At 50.8% G+C, this 16,978-nt stretch overlaps 1 protein-coding gene across 4 annotated transcripts in view; it reads right to left on the bottom strand.

The window, feature by feature from the left end:
• CLASP1 (cytoplasmic linker associated protein 1) overlaps positions 1 to 16,978 on the bottom strand; it is a 268,685-nt gene that overhangs the window by 161,913 nt on the left and 89,794 nt on the right. For all 4 annotated transcript variants that reach the window (XM_082630779.1, XM_082630777.1, XM_082630780.1 and 1 more), the window contains 4 exons: positions 16,139 to 16,242; positions 15,271 to 15,362; positions 12,996 to 13,071; positions 5,177 to 5,274 (listed from right to left, as the gene is read on the bottom strand). In XM_082630779.1, the coding sequence (XP_082486905.1) occupies positions 5,177 to 5,274; positions 12,996 to 13,071; positions 15,271 to 15,362; positions 16,139 to 16,242 (370 nt within the window). The remainder of the gene's footprint in view (positions 1 to 5,176; positions 5,275 to 12,995; positions 13,072 to 15,270; positions 15,363 to 16,138; positions 16,243 to 16,978) is intronic.

Raw genomic sequence — 16,978 nt, 5'->3', positions numbered from 1 at the left:
CAGAATGGTGCAGCAGCTGCAGGACAAAATGGTGGTTCCTCAAAAAGCTTACACCCAGAAGAACTGAAAGCAGGGGATGGGACAGATATTTGTGCACCCATTTTCACAGGAGCATTACTCACAGGGCAAAACTGTGAAGCTATAAATGGGAGAGAAAAATATGAGAATCAGAAGACCAACTAGTCCAAGCGGTCATTATATTTTTAAAGAAACTTGCCCAGATCTAGACAGCATGGGGTTCCAGCCTGAAAGGCCCTCCAAGTACACAATAAGACATGAAAAGAGTCTCATATAAGACCCATCATCATAAAGCTTCAGACAAACGGTGAGGACAAAGAGAACCGAAGTTACCGACATACAATAAAGAATCAGAATGACTTTGGGTTCTCACTAGAAACACTGAAAGCTGGGACACAAGCAGGGGAGCGGGGGGCATGAACTTCAACATTCTGGAGGAAAAAAAGGACTTCCAACCTAGATCTCTAAACCCTGACAAACCATCAGTACCGAGATAGAATAAAAATATTCTCAGACTCAAGAAACGTTCCTCCTCCACATCTTTTCTCAGAAAGCTACTGGAGGATACGCACCACTACGATGAAGGACAAAACCAAGCAGGACGTCGTCTCCAAGAAACAGCAGGTGCGCCTGCAGAGAAAGGTGCAGTGCGGTCCCCGGAGGACAACGTAAGCGAGAGGCAGCGGAGGCGGCTGCTGTGGACTGCAAGGGCAGGCTCAAGGAGACGGACCTGACTCGTACGTCAGTGGGTAGACGGCACTGGTGCAAGAGGAGCATGCAGACAACTACGCAGATGAAGGCGAGACACTGACCCAGGGAAACAGGGTGCACGGGGGGTGGGGAGAGACGGTAAAGTCACCACAGTTCACCAAACATAAACAGGGAGCTGTGAACAGCCTACACAGCCAGAGAATAATAAACTAAATATCGTCCTCATCAAAATGAAAACGGGACTCCATTTGGTGGACGAGGAGACGGTAAGCGCACCTGAGGGAGGGTGCGAGGAACGAGAGCTGAAGTTCACCTCCCGTAATGGGAAGTAAAATTCTTAGATTGACACAAAACTAAGAAAGAGCAGCGCATGCAGAGTATTTAGAGGCACAGCAACAGATACAACATGGTCAGTACAAACAGCTGATGGTGTTTGCCTCTAAGGAAAAACGGCAGGAGAGAGAAGGAACTGCCTTGTTTCAATGTATCTTGTAAACCTAGTCAGCTCTCTCTGTATGAATGACAAAAAACAAAATTTAAAAATGAGAGGGGGTATTACAGAGCACATTTCTCATCTGCTTTTGCCCTGGGCCCTCCCTATAACACCAAAGCTTCAGCAAGCAAATTAAAACTAAGAAAGCCTCAATTCTCCCCTTAACAATACAATCATGAGATAATAATGGCTAGTGAATGTTTATACAGTTTTTATGAACAAATATTATGAGAGCTATTCAAAACTGTAGGTTCACAGGAAGGAAAAGTTTAACAAATAGTTACAACGCATCCACTGACACGCTTCCGTTCTATCTTCCGTTCTACCTCAAACTATCATCAGATTTCAAGCTGCTGCTGTTTCAGGAGCTTGGTTCCCAGGTGATGGTTCCAGAAGAAAGTTAACACCAGTGATCTTTTTACCAAAGCTTCGCAAACTAAAATACACCATATGGAATGGAAATATGTTCTGGCACGTACAGTGGGGTGACAGTGAGCGTGCACGCAGGCTGACAGCATCTGTCTGTGAAGCGAAGCCTTGGGTAGTGAGTGACAGGGCACCTACTGACGCTTTCCTTAGGTCCAAGCACACCTCACAAATATCCTACAGCGTATGGCCTCGTACAACGGGCAGCTAGAAGTGAATCCTGTAGTACTTGTTTTCTGAACACATCACGTGTGTGAACTGTGAAAACAATACGTGTAAAACAATGGAAAATGGCCAAATACTACAATGATGAAGCCCACACCTCAGCTGTGCTGACACCCCACGGAGGGGAGACACCTCCTAAAATGAAGACTGGGCTGAACGTCTCCAACTCCCTTCTCGGGAGGAACGTGACTTTAGCCAGCAGATGAAATACTCCAATAACTACTGAACACGTGGCCCCAAAGCATGATTCCAGCTCCTCCAAAGTGAAGCTGAGAGCGTACGAGTCTCTCTTCCCAACTGTGAAATGGGCAAAGAAAACTACTGCCAAAATCAGATCATTACTCTTATTCCCCAAGTCAGGTAGCTGACATTAGGAAGGCATTCTTTTTCATCACGTATTTCCTAGAGATTCAATTAATCTTCTTCTCAAATATAGCACTCACTCAATGAACAAACTCAGAAGACGATAACGTTTTTATTGCAGGACTAAACGCAACTTTTAGAAAACATTAAGCAAATTCCACGATGCTTTGTTAGTGCTATGGAAACTTGCCAAGCTGAAGACACCCCTATGCTCTCACAAAGTAACAAAAAAAACCCTGTAATGATGTAAAAGAAATCTAGAATATTCAAGTATTCCAGTCAGCCACTTGGAGCCACACATAGCAGATACTGAATTTCCCAAACAACGGTAGGAGATTCTTTCCATGTCTTGTTTCATCTGGACACAGTCCCCAACCAAATTAAGGTGGGGCCGGAGCCTCTGGCCCTCACAGTGTGAGATCCCACGTGATTGTCTTGTCATAAACACAAAGAAACATGAAGTTTCCTTTCACTACAGTTTTTAAAGAACTAACAGCCTAGTTCTCCAAGCACTGTGTGTCTGCCAGATTTTTACAATAATGGCTGTAAAAGATGTGGGTCCATTTCCCTAGGCTCCCCCTCTCCTTTCGGCCCAGAATTTTTAGGAAGGATTTTAGGTAACATGAGATAATGGAAACTCTCATTCCTGTTCACAGAGGCTCTATCTCTTCTGTAGCTTCTTTTTAATATTTATATAATATTTCCTTTTTAAAAGGGGGTGGGGGGCTGATGGGGGGAAAGAAACCAAATGACTGGGAATCTGGAAGAGAAGGTTCTAACCCTAGCTCCGCGCAGGGCCTTACCTGAACCAATCTCCGTGGAGGGGTCCCCAAGACTACCCCAGGTTTCATGATTCACCAGGAGGACTCACAGGCCTCAGCACAGAGTCACACTCCCATTTGTGATCATTACGGTAAAAGCGCACATGGAAAATCAGCAAAGAGAAAGGGCGTGCGGGGTGAAGTCCACAGAAACCCGAGCCAGCTTCCCACTAGAGTCACACACTGAATTCCCCAGCCACAAGCTGTGACGCCGCTGGTGGAACACCGGCCACGGGGAGAGCTCGCTGAGTCTGAGGGCAGGGTTTACGGGCTCTGGTCACCCAGGCACCCCCTGCCTAAGGCTCCGCAATCGCCAGACCCCCGCAGGAATGCAGGCGGGCAGCCACGCCCAGGCCGGGCTGCAGCAAGGGACCCCCACCCCACCCCCAGCCCACTCTGTGGTAATGGTGGAAGACCCCACATCTAAGCTCCCAGGCCGCAGCCCGGGCCGCCCCTGCAAGCAGGCCCGCAGAGTGAGCTGCCTCCTGTGCTCATCTCTAGATCTCAGTTTCAGCACGTCACCTCCCCGTCGCCGGCTGCTACAGCGACCGTCGGACACGACCCCCGAATCCCACGGGGAAGACGGGGCCGGTCGTACTCGGCGCGGTGGTGCCGTGCGGAAGCAGGGGAGGGTCTCGCTGCTTCCCCGACAACGCTGGTGACGTCATCACCACCTAGCCACGCCCACAGCCGCCGCTGCTCTCCCGCTCATCTGCACGCTCCAGCTTTCCCTACCAGCCCGGTCAGTGCTTTGCAGTGCGGCTCCCTCCTCCGTGTTCTCACCATCTATTCAAAGACCGGAAGGCTGAGGTTCATGAAATACAGGACTTAAACCCCCTGTTCTCACACACTGCCTCGTGTAAAACACACGTGAAGCCGCTGTAGTCTCCTCTGCTGCCTCTGTGCTACGGAAAGGCTCTCGGTATAAACGGGTGGTCTCGGCCACACTCCCTGCCGAACCCCCCCCCAGGGCTCATGGATCACACTGTCTGCTAGCATGGACTATTTCCAGCACCATTATAAAGTCCTGTAGTGCTTAAAAAAAAAAAAAAAAAAAAAAGGAAAAATTACAGGGGCCATGGTGAGAGCAACACTGGGGTCAGATGTGACTCTCAACAAAGAAAGATGCCCCCCCAGGTGCTCCAGGCACCCCGACTGCCTGGAGCAGTTAAGTGGCCCACTTCCGTCACACCTGGCTGAGGGGCATCATGGCAGACGGCTCCTGTATATTTCAACATTCCATCCCACATCGAGATGCCCAAGAGTCCGTAAGCTCTTTTGTGGAACGGGGTGGAGAAAATGAAGAACAGGACTTCAGTCCGAGCCCTGACTTGCTAGCTGGGTGATCTCTCCAGCCACTTCCTGCCACCGGGACTCTGCGGTCCCCGTGGACACAGTGACAGGCCAGACAAGCCGCTCTGTGAGTCCCATCCAGGCCTAACTTCCCAGGATTTTCACATCACTTTCTCCCACAATGGAACTGAGGGGCAAAAGGCTTAGAATTCATTTGGTGTAAGATTTCTCCGTCGTAGGTAAAATCATTGATGAGTGATTTTTCATTATTTTTAAAATTTTGACTACGACAGAAACATCTGTGGACTCAAGTTGTCCTGGATGTGATAAGACACTGATCTCCTTGCACTGGAGACCTGGACATTGAGACTGGCATTCCTGACCAGAAAGCTATCATTTCAAAGATGCTTTCCAGAATTATTACTTATATATTTCTATCCAGACTCATCCTGGAAAGGCTTCATTCAAACAAATATTTTCCAAGCCCCTACTATACTAGGTGTCGTGCATATACAAAATGTAGAACCGTATGAACCGAGAGAATGCTGAATCTTCCAACACCAAACACTTTTAAATATGCTTCTAAAATCGGTATGTGGCAGAGGACGTGCCTGGACGTCTGGGTGAGGAAGTCTGACTTTTGAGCAAGTGGAATGAAAGGGGGCCCCTGTCATGTGATCTGGGTGAGATCTCCATCCACCGATCCTCTCACCATATATTCTTTCAGTCAAATTACCACAACAAAATAAGCAGTGCAAACCAAGATGTTAACTGAGAGGGAGTACAGGGGGAAAGAGCAGAAGAAAGGAAAAAAGTCTGAACTCACCGGGACTGTGGCAATCCTTTCTTACTGAGATCTGCCCTCACACGTTCTCCTACATGTCTGTAAATTTCCACTAAGCTGTTTATTGCTGCATCTCGAACCTAGATGTAAAAGAAGAGATCTTACAGCTGCTCTGTGTCATTCCCCAGCACTTCCTGCTGCGGACACAACAGGCTATACAACACCCCAAGTTTATCACCCACTCACCAGCGCGATTCTAAACACAACCCTTAAGAGGCATGGGACTAGACACAGCTGTGTGTGACAGCTTTGACTCTGTGGGCACCGTTCCAAAGAGGAGGAAAAAATTCAGATCCCATCCCTAAGTACCTGCTGAAGTCCACACCCCTTAGTTCTTTCCGTCCTTTAAGACGATGTCTGGAAACCAGACCACCTTTCCAAAATAGAAAACACTACAAATAAGTGAATTATTCTAAAAATAAAACACCATGTAAAGCATTCTGGATGTAGGTCAAATAAACAAATACTTAGGGAGCAACAAAAAAGGATGGTAGAGGCTACATGGAGACTGCGTTCAAGAAGCTCATAGCACTAAAAGGGAGATGGGAAAAAAAGTCCATAAAGTCTACATTTAACACAGGGCAGGAAGTAATAAATGTTATACAAAAGAGTACAAAGAGCTCACATGGTTTAGGGAAGGAAGACAGCACACCAGGGGATACCAAGAAACAGTTTATGGAAGAGGAAGGAACCACGTAAAATGTATTTAGAAACACAGCATTTTACCCGGGAAAGACGGAATGAGACAGGCTCCAAACAAGGTCAGCAGCCTGCGCAGGGGCATGAAAGCAGAGAAGCAAGGCATACGCTTCGGGAAGAGCAAGGCAGCGGGCTGGCCAAACACAGACAGGAAAAGAAAGGTTGTGATATGGAAGGCTCGAGAGACAGAATGGACTTAAAAAAAAACAGAACAGGGAACTTTGAATGTGGGCTGTGTGTATACCAAACATTACAGTTGTATCAATGTTAAATTTCTTGGATGTGAAAACATGTGATTACACAAAAATATCCCTGTTGTTAGCAGACACACACTGAAGTACCTAGGAATAAAAAGATCATGTGCTAGATACTTCCGAATGGTTCAAGAAAAAAGGTCTATTTCTGTGTGTGTGTGTGTGTGTGTGTGTGTGTGTGTGTACACGTGTGTATACACGTTGAGATATAAGACAAATGTGACAAAAGTTAAATGGTAAATATGGGTGTTCACTGTACTACCCTTTCCATTTTTCTATAGGTCTAAAATTTTGCCAATACAAAGGTGGGAAGAAAAAAAGTTTTTAAATCCAATGGACTCAAGGCCAGACTGTGGGGTGCCCAGGGGTGCCGAGCAGAGGAGAGCCAGCAAAGACAAGAGAGCAACCACGACTGCAGATTTGGTCTCAAGCAATGAAATCAAAGAAACAGAGAGGAAAGAAGCAGGGGTACAAACAGTTTACAGCTCTGAACACTGCCAAGTTACCCTTTGAGGTAACAGCGGTATACGATAGGTAATTTTCACAATTTTCCCCCTTGTGATAGAAAAAGGCAAATTCTAGGTTCTTATTACTTCTCACCCAAAACCTGATGCTATGCACCAAACTGTGTGTGTGACCCACCAGCCCCGGAAACAATTCATATGTTGATGATGGCAGTTAGAGATAGGCCTGTAGAGAAGGTAGTTAAGGTAAAATGAGGTCCTAAGAGTGGGTCCTGATAATAACAGGAGGGGCGTCTTTATAAGAGAGACGCCAGGCAGCTCCATGTGTCTGCTACCCAGGACGAGAACCCTCAGTGGAGTGCGGCCACGCCGACACCCTGTTCCGGGACTGCCCGCCTCCAGAACCGCGAGAGACAAACTTCCGTGGTTTAAGCCTCCCAGTCTATGGTATTTTGTTACGGCAGCCTGAGCTGACTAACAGAGATTACCAGTTTATTTTGGAAAGGAAATAATTTCTGATGTTAGGAAACATTTCCATATTGAAACATGCACATCTTACAAAAGCAGTCAATGCCCTGTCTTGAGGATCAGTGACAAGTGCATCGCCGTTGCTTACTTTCTAGTGATGACGTCTGCGCAGAGTCAGAGCAGATCACACTGGGGACCCCCTTTAAAGAGCAATCGATACCCTGTCTGCTACTTACAAAGTCTGAGCTATGAAGAGTTTAAGGGACTTAGTGGAGAAATGACTAGCCTTCTAAGTGAAATAAGTCAGACAGAGAAAGACAAACACTGTAACATATCGCTTATATGTGGAATCTAAACAACACAACAAACTAGTGAATAAAACAAAAAAGAGCGAGACTCCCATATATAGAGAACAAAGTAGTGGTTGCCAGTGGGGAGAGGAAAGGGGGGAGGGGCAATATTGGGGTAGGAGAAATGGGGTTATTATGAGATTATATGAAATCATGTGTGAAGCTTTTGAAATTGTAAAGCCCTATAGAATTTAAAGAATCTTTCATTCATTCATCCAATCAATTAATAAAATTACTAGCCTTAGAGTCAAAGTAGGCCTGAGGACTTACTTGGCCATTTAGAGGCTGCATAACTTCGGACAAAGCCTTTAAACTCTTTCATCCATCCATTCACTTATACATCCTTACTGGAGTAAAACTGCTTTACAATGCTGTGTTTTAAACTCCTTTAGTCTCTGTTTTCTCCTTCGTAAGTGGAAGGCTGCTTTGAGATTAAAAAAAAATAATGGAAAGAGGGCTTCCCTGGTGGCGCAGTGGTTGCGAGTCCGCCTGCCGATGCAGGGGACACGGGTTCGTGCCCCGGTCCGGGAAGATCCCACGTGCCGCGGAGCGGCTGGGCCCGTGAGCCATGGCCGCTGAGCCTGCGCGTCCGGAGCCTGTGCTCCGCAACGGGAGAGGCCACAACAGTGAGAGGCCTGCATACCGAAAAAAATAATAATAATAATAATGGAAAGAAAAAAAATGGATTCAATTCAACAAATGTTTGACTGCCTATTACGCGCCAAAGTGGGGGCGCTACACGGCCCAGGCAGGTAACATGATGCGTGGAGCAGGGTGGGTGCACGATGAGCAATGGCCCCGGCCCGGGACCCGCTGGCGGGGGAAGGGGGATGCCCAGCCTCGGGCAGGCGGCCGCCAACATGTAGCCGTGGGGCACAGGTACGGCTCTGCCCTACCTCCACTCTTCTGCGGAAACTCAGAAACGCACCTCCCAAAGGTCAACTCGCAAACCCAAACTCCACGCGTGAAATGAAGTCATCCTGCAGACACGTGTATGTGCACAGACACAGGCCAGCGGTTTGTGCCCCGTGTTTATAGGCATAAAGCACTCAACACAGTGGCCTGTGGAACTGGTATTATCTACATCTCTCAGACCAGCAACCTTAGCCTTTACATAGCTATTCCTCGGGCTTAGAAAGCTATAGGGCCAGGGAGCATCTGAGGGTGTAAACGACCCTTGAGTCAAGAATCACAGAAGACGGATTGTCTGTGGCACTACAAAGTATTGCAGCCCAACTGAGAAGGGGCGTCCCCTCAAAGCAAGTCGGTTCAGGCTGAAGGGACCATGCAGTGCTCCCCGCCACAGACCGCCACGGGGGCCCCACGCGCTTCTGCCCACCTGCAGGCTCGCCACGCAAAGGACCCCAAGAGCTCAGGCCACCAGGACAGCAAAAGACCAGGGCCCCGTACATTAAGCTCCACCTGCCGGGCCCTGGCCGAAGGCTTTAGAGAGCCTGAGGCCTTCAAATCTACGACCTCGCTCACCGGGCCACTGCTGACTGTGACACAGAGGAGGGCGGAGCCTGGCAGGCTGGCCACCTGCCGAGGTCCACGGTCACCACGCTGCACCCCAATGTGGGCACCAGGAACGGGCTCCCTACACAGTGGAAACTCCACGGGGAAATTCACCCCCAGGGACAGGGAGGGCACTCGGAAACCCATTCGAGGCCAAAGCCACCCTGTCCCCACAGCCACCCGCCCACAGAGAGGATGTCTCAGACCCGCCCACTCCTCAGGTGCCAGTCAAACCCTCTGCGGGGGCTTCCTTCCCCTGCCCCTACCCCCCTAAGCCCAGCCAGCCAGCCAGCGCAGGGCCAGCTGCGGAGAGCTCTGAGATCAGTGCCGGCCCCTCCGACACCCCGAGATGCTTCTAGACTCTGAAGATCAGAGTCTAGAAAGAAAAAAAATGGATTCAAGTCAACAAATGTTTGACTGGATCAAACTCCTCAGCAAAACAGATGGCAGGCAGCGGGGGGAGGCCCTGCGGAGGCGACCGCTGCCTGCCCTAGGCCAGCTGAGCAGCTATGAAGTCAGAGGTCTGCAGGCAGAACTGGAGTTCTCCTTATCTGACAAAGGGGCTCCCCATCGAGCAGGTGTCTCGGATGCCCCGGCCCCGTCCTCCCTGGCCCTGTTCTCGGCTTGGGAGATAAAGTCTCCCGAGTGTAAATCCACCCCATAACCCTGGTCCCTTCCCTGACAACGGGCTAACACCGCAGCACGGGATGCGGCTCTCACAACGAGATACGACAGGGAACCTAAGCAAAGCTTCCGGAAGATGCCCGTCCACTCTGCGAAAGAGGGTAAACGCAGGGACATTCAGGGAAACGTGCACGTGGACTGGGCACTTAATGACATGAGAGAATCAGGCATTCTTGAGGGACAGGTGATAATGGTGTTAAGTTTATGTGGGGGGCTTGGTGGGGTGGAGAGCCCTTACCCTTTAGAGTATTTAAGAATTAAATGAACCAATGTCTAAGATTTCCTTCAAAATAATCTACATGTTGCTTCCAAACAATGGGGTGGGGGAGGGAAAAAGATGAAAGTAAACTGGCCTCGTCTGGTCCGCTGCTGAGGCCAGAGGACGGGCCCGAGGGGATGCTGTACGTCACTTCTACCTACGTTTGAACCTTTCAATCTAGAAAAGCTGAAAACAGGAGAGGCACATAGGAGCACCGGGCTTTCATCTGCCAGGCACGCGGGACACGCGTGCAGCTGGGCTGTACCACGCAGGGCCCGCGAGCAGAGCTGCGGAGGACCAAACCCAGGGGGTGGGCAGCCCAGCAGAAGTGGAGCGGGACGCGCAGTCCTGGGGACATCACTGAGCCGATAACAGGCCCTGTGGCCTCCCTACCTCGGGCCCCCCCCATACGCGGGATGATACATTTCCCCACTGCTCTGGTGATTCTGAGTTGGAGTTTGAGTTACTTTCAGCGGCCAAAAGCATTCTGAGCCACACAAAGCCTGGGCATGGGCGCCCGCTCTGAGAAGCTGAGTCACTCTGCACTCAGACCAGTATCAAAGGACTCACAGCCTACACACACACACACACACACACACACACACACTCACACACACACACACACTCTCTCTCTCTCTCTCTCTCTCTCTCTCTCTCTCACCCCCGCAGAGGACTGAGAGCTGGACAGAAGCCGACCACAAGGTCAGGGGCCCAGTGCAGTGACACCACCGGCAACCACACAACCGTCCTCTCCGGCCTGAGGCATCCACGGCCAAGAGGGGAACACCGCTCAAGCAGCCATGGGGAGTCTCCTCAGTCCTAAGGCCACTGGAAGGCAGTCCTGGGACGATCAAGAGGAGACAGGGGTAGTCCTGACCCTCAAGGTTCAGAGACCAGCAGGAAAGACTGACGAGAAAATGAAAATAAAGTCAGGAGCACAAGCACACGCGACATACACACGCACCCTGGAAGGAGGGATGATTAAGTGGGTCATTCAGCATCAGAGGAGCGGGCGTGGAGCCCCCGGGTGCGGGGAGGTGAGGCCCGCGTGTCTGTGTCTGCACACATGCGCACACGTGCCGGTAAACACTCCTAAGGACTCCGCAGATGCTCAGTGTGGGAAACTGGCTACAGGCGCTGCCAACCCGGACGGCTGACAGCCGCCCACTGAGCCCGGCCTCGTGCTCCCCGGCACGCTGCCTCTCTGAGGCCGGCGGGGATGCTCACATCGCCTGTCAGGCCAGTGCAGGCACCCGAGTGAGGAAGAAAGAGCCTCGACCAGCCCAGCTGGCTCTCCTGCTCTACCGAAGGGCCACGTGGTAGCAGTGACAGCCTCAAGGAGTGACCCCCATGAGGGACTTTTTTCCACAGAAAACAATGTGGAGACAAGACGTTAAGGGGGCAAAAAGGCAAAATAGTCCATCTGGTAATTCAGAATCTTTTTTAAAAGTAGCTTCAGTTAGGGACTTCCCTGGCGGCCCAGTGGTTAGGACTCCACGCTTCCAATGCAGGGGGTGTAGGTTCGGTCTCCGGTCCGGGAACTAAGAGCCCACATGCCGCAGCATGGCCAAAAAATTAAAAAATACAAAGTAGCAGGGGCTTCCCTGGTGGTGCAGTAGTTGAGAGTCCACCTGCCGATGCAGGGGACATGGGTTCGTGCCCTGGTCCAGGAAGATCCCACAAGCCGCGGAGCGGCTGGGCCCGTGAGCCATGGCCACTGAGCCTGCGCGTCCGGAGCCTGTGCTCCGCAACAGGAGAGGCCACAACAGTGAGAGGCCCGCGTACCGCAAATTAAAAAAATAAATAAATAAATAAAAAATAAAAAAAACAAAGTAGCTTCAGTTATTTTCAAATTGATGCTGAACATAAAGTATGATCCAGGAAATAAAAATATCTAAAACTCAAATTTCCAACGTCAGATACTTTCAGTGAAGGATGGATAGAGGATGCACGGAAAGAAGCAAGTGGGTGCAGGAGAGGGAGAGCAGGGACACAGGCCGGCGGCGAGCGAGAAGCGGAGGAGCGGCCGGCGACGGGAAGAGGAGGGCAGCAGGGCACCAAAGAGGAAGCGGGAGACACAGCCGGGATCAAGGGCAGAGATGCGGAGGGAGAAAGGATGCGGGCACGGGAGGCTCTGCGACCCGAGGGCCCTCGGGGCTGAGCTGGGGGCGCTGGAGGCAGGGCAGAGTCATCTGCGGCGGGCACTGTAGCCACCGCCAGTCAAGACGGACAGGGAGGCGCTGCCCACCACGTACCGTCGGCCCCTGAACACTGCGCGGGGAGGGGGGCCGCCAACCCTCCAGGCGTCCACAGATCTGCCGGATCCAGAGCACCGGGGGCCACACAGTACCGCGGTGTTTCCTACTGAACAGCCACCTACCGGTGCACCTGCGCACTCCGATCCCATGCCGTCCAACGGGCAGGTGTACGTTTCTTTTGTGAGTTACTGTTCCTATTTCCAGCCCCTCATCTAACCAGGTGTGTGAGCCAACGTGGGTGATAACCAGACCTGACCTGCGAGAGAAGTGGTGCTTCCGGGGCCGGGGCTGCCTGCTCACTGCTCAGCAAAGCCCCACCCACCCACCCTGACACCAGGGAAGGGGTGCTTTGACGTTTTTGGGTTTTGTTTTACTTTACATAAAATAACATGCACAGGTCAGTCTGAAGCGTTTCCACAGTTACATGCACCCATGTGGCCACCGCCCAAAACAAAACGTGGGCCCTCTCTGTCACCTCCGAGAGGCCCCCACAGGCCCTATCCGGCCCACCTCTCCCACCCCAGAAGGGGGCCACTGCTCCGCCATCAGCGTCACTCCCTCCCCACGCCCACCCCTCTAGCTGCAGAGATGGTGACCAGAGTGACCTTCTCTTGGAGGCTGGTCTGATGACATCACTTTACAGGCTAGTGAGGGCCCATCCCAACGTGGAGAAGAGGGCAAAGCGGGCCCCCATCCACCAAAGACGCTGATAAATGCTACTGGGCACTAACGCCCATCACCTCAACCAACACCCGGAGCTCTAGAGAGAGAAATAAAGTCCCACCCAGAACCAAAATGCACCCTCACTGTCTACAGCCAATGATTTCTCTTTCTCACTAAATACACTCACCTGGCTGTTTGGATCTCCGAGCAGGTTACATATATGTGGCACGATCTTGCTTAGTGTTAAGGTATGTGCTCCAGAGCTGAAAACAAAAGCAGTGCTTTACTGTTGGTGGGAAGAGAGGAAAGCTCGCTGCCTCTCCGCCCTCTCACCCCTTCCTTCCCTCCCTCCCCGGGCGCATCGCCACCTCCCACCAAGGCTCGCCCCTGACCCTTCCCCCTCTGCTTCCAAACTAAATGCACACCCGCACGGCCCCTCCGCACAGTTCTAAACTGTGAGTGCCTCCCCCCGGCTCGGGGTCCCTCCACCTGGTCCAGCCCTTCGCTGCCAGGCTGCGGCCGCAGCCTCGCCCACGTGGGGTCCTGTCGTCTTGACACTGCCATGCGTCACGCGGTGGCCCCTACTCTGGCCAACTCAGTGCACTCAGCCACCCGGCAGGCTCCAGGGGTCCTCTCCTAATCGCCCTGCTGTGCGGCTCTCTGCCACACCAGACGTTCAGTTAATAACCGCTTGAAGACAGACTGCAATAAACGGCTGAGAGAACGCCACCTGAATGCTGCCCTGCTGGAGGACAGCTCAGCTATCTCCAGCTGCTCACTGCCATAAACTAGACGCTGTCACATACACCCTCTGTCAACAGGACTCTCCCTGATTCCTTCCTGAGTACTCTCTTAGGACAAATTCTTAGATGTGGAACTACAGTAAGCAAAGGCTAGAAACATTTTTTAAAAGCTTCAGAGACCAGGGACTTCCCTGGCAGTCCAGTGGTTAATACTCCGTGCTTCCAGTGCAGGCGGCACAGGGTTCGATCCCTGGCTGGGAAACTAAGATCCTGCATGCCACGTGGTGCAGCCAAAAAAAAAAAAAAAAAGCTTCAGAGACCAAATTTAATGGTCCCGAAAAGTCTAGCACATTAAGAGAGAAAAACTTATAAGGTAATATAAACGTTACAATCTCCATTCTGTTTTTAAAAATAATAAAACTCTAAAGGCTGGAACAAAATGCTACATGTTAACAGTGATTATCTGAAGATGGCAGAATTATAGACAATAATCATTTTCTTCTTTATGTAAATTTTCTGTGATATACACAGTATTACTTTCGTAATCAGAAAAGGCGCTTTGTAATTTTTAATTTTAAAAAAGGCTCTCCTACAAATAAGCACTTTAAAAAATGCTCAGCATCAACAGTCATTAGGGAAACACAAATTAAAACCGCAATGACAGAGCACTACACGCATATCAAAATGGTTAAACTTAAAGACAGTGGGAACATTCAATGCTAGCAAGGAAATGAAGAAACTGAATCATTCATACACTGTTGGTGGGGATGCAAAATGAGACAGACAACTCTGGAAAATAGGTTGGCAGTTTCTCTTAAAAGTAAAGATGGGGCTTCTCTGGTGCCGCAGTGGTTGAGAGTCCGCCTGCCAATGCAGGGGACACAGGTTTGTGCCCCGGTCCGGGAAGATCCCACATGCCGCGGAGCAGCTGGGCCCGTGAGCCATGGCCGCTGAGCCTGCGCGTCCGGAGCCTGTGCTCCGCAACGGGAGAGGCCACAACAGTGAGAGTCCCGCGTACCGCAAAAAAAAAAAGTAGAGATGAATCTACCAAATGACCCAGCAATTGCACTCTTGGGCACTGACCCAAGAGAAATGAAAACTTCTGTTCATGCAGAAACTGGTACATGTGTGTTCACAACAGCATTATTTGAAATAACCAAAAACTGGAAATATTCAAATGTCCTTCAACGGGTGAACTGTTAAACACACTATGATACGTCTATACCAGGGAATTCTACTCATCAATAGAAAGGAACAAACTACTGTTCAGGCAACAACATATATGCAATCTCAAGGTAATAACGCTGAGAGGGGAAAAAAAGGTCAATCTCAAAGGGTCACATTCTGTGTGATTCCATTCATAAAATAACGAAATCGCAGAGCTGGAGAGCACATGAGTGGCAGCATGGGGGCGCCTGGGGTGACGTACGGGTCTGCACCTTGAACATGGCAGTGAGTTACCCAGAGCTGCACCCGTGAGACCTATGCACACACGACACCCGTGCGTCCTGGAAGAACCTGAACAAGCTCTGTGGATCGTATCTACACCAGCTTCCTGGTCTGGACCCTGCACTACAGACATGCAAGACGACAGGTGGGTGCGCAGCACCTCCCAGGACGTTTCCCTACAACTTCCTGTAGATTCGTGTTGATTTCAGAATTAACAGTTACAGATACAAAAGCTCAGCCGAGGACACCCTGAGGCCCCACCAGACTTACGTGTTGAGTGTGGCGACCAGGCAGAGACACGTGCCTTCCCGGGTACGGAAGTTCTTGTGCTTGAAGCCTCCCAGCATCCGGTCCCACACGTACTGCAGGCGCAGAGGACGGGGTGAGAGGAGAGAGGGCAGCTTCTGCAGCCCCGTCTAACAGGGGGCCCACGTCGCAACGGGTGCCAAAGCCCTCCCCACCTCCACCAGCTCATTTTGCGCCCCCAAGAGCTTGCTGGAAAATGGTAACTTATGCTCGTATATCAAGTTAAAAACAGTCAAAACACATTTCTTTATACAATTGCGTTTAATTCTCTCGACAACCCTGAAAGGGAGGTGAAACTGTCCCCATTTTATGGGTGAGGAAAATGAGGCCCAAGGTCACATACTGACACTGCTCTCTCAGCTTGAACAGCTGTGCCCACCCCATCCACAAGCCCAACACCTGCTCAGCTTTTCAGGCCAATGCAGGCTTTACCTTTCCTGGGAAGGCTTTTCCTGACGCCTCCCCACCCCGCCGCCCCACCCCGCAACAATGGACAGCTGGACCCCTGTCTGTCCGTCCCGGCAGCCCCAGCTCACCAGCAGACAGGGACCAGGGCTGCAGCCAGGCCTCTGAGTGCCAGGACACCACAGCTGCATCTTTTCAGAGACGCGCAGTCAGTTATGCAAATGAGCTCAACTCTAATGGATCAAACCAAGCACTCGTTACCCATGTTAAGTCCACTAACTTATTCAAAGGTATACCTTCTGCTGTTTATTGTTTAAAGATCCTATGGGGGGAGGAGGGGCCAGGTGAGACGCCATGAAAGTTTTCCTCTGAAACCCCCTGGCGCGCTGCGGGAGGAGCGCCCCGCCCCCGCCCGGCCCCGCCTCACCTGCGGGTTAGCAGCCTGATCCATGATCTTCAGCAGCAGGGCCTGGTCTTGCTCCCTCACAGAGTCTTTAGCGTCGCCCAGTCTGTCTATCAAGCTCGGCAGCACTGGAAATTAAAATGCAAACGGATCAAATGAAAACCTAGTCTGGTGGCCTGCGGTCACCAACTGTGGATATTTCAATTAACAAGATATTTCGAAATCCTGGCCTAAATGATGCACATCACTCTAAACCCACCAACCCCTGTAATTCTACCCTTCCTGCTCAAATCCATCCACGGGAGCTACTAGGCGAATCTGCAGAAATCCTTTGCATGGACACACTGTTTGTCTTCTTCCTTACCCCACCTTCCTCTAGGCAGCTTCCAGCATGTTTTTAAGCTGCTGAAATGCTATTAACATGGATGTCGATGGAAGACCTTGGCAGGAAGGAGTCAACACAAAAGGAAATCCAGGTTAGACAGAGGGGCTCCAGCGCGTCTGCTCGGGGGGAGTGGGGAGGAGAGCGGGGCAGGAACAGGCATTATGGCTCAATCTGTTTTTACTTTTACATCACATCCACCCAAGCTCATCAGACAGAATGCAGCTCTCCGCCCGTCCTCCGCCATTCCTCCGCATGGCTGGGGGCGGGCCATCACTGCTGCTCCAAGGGCACCTGAGTATCAGAGGTCAATTTTCTTTGCTTCTTCTAAACGTCTATAAACATTTCTTTTACAAGAGATAGCCCTGAACAATTCAGCTAATTTAGGGGGAAATGGAACGCTACTAAAACATCCAATTCCTCAGAGGGATTTTTTATTTGCAGATGGGCGGTTTGTACCAGAGTGGGAAGAGCTCATGACT

The sequence above is a fragment of the Mesoplodon mirus genome (genome assembly GCF_964341445.2).
Source record: "Mesoplodon mirus genome assembly, chromosome: 8".
Lineage (NCBI taxonomy): Eukaryota > Metazoa > Chordata > Mammalia > Artiodactyla > Ziphiidae > Mesoplodon > Mesoplodon mirus.
Note: the sequence above shows the minus strand (reverse complement) of the source record. Positions and strands in the feature narration are given on the sequence as shown.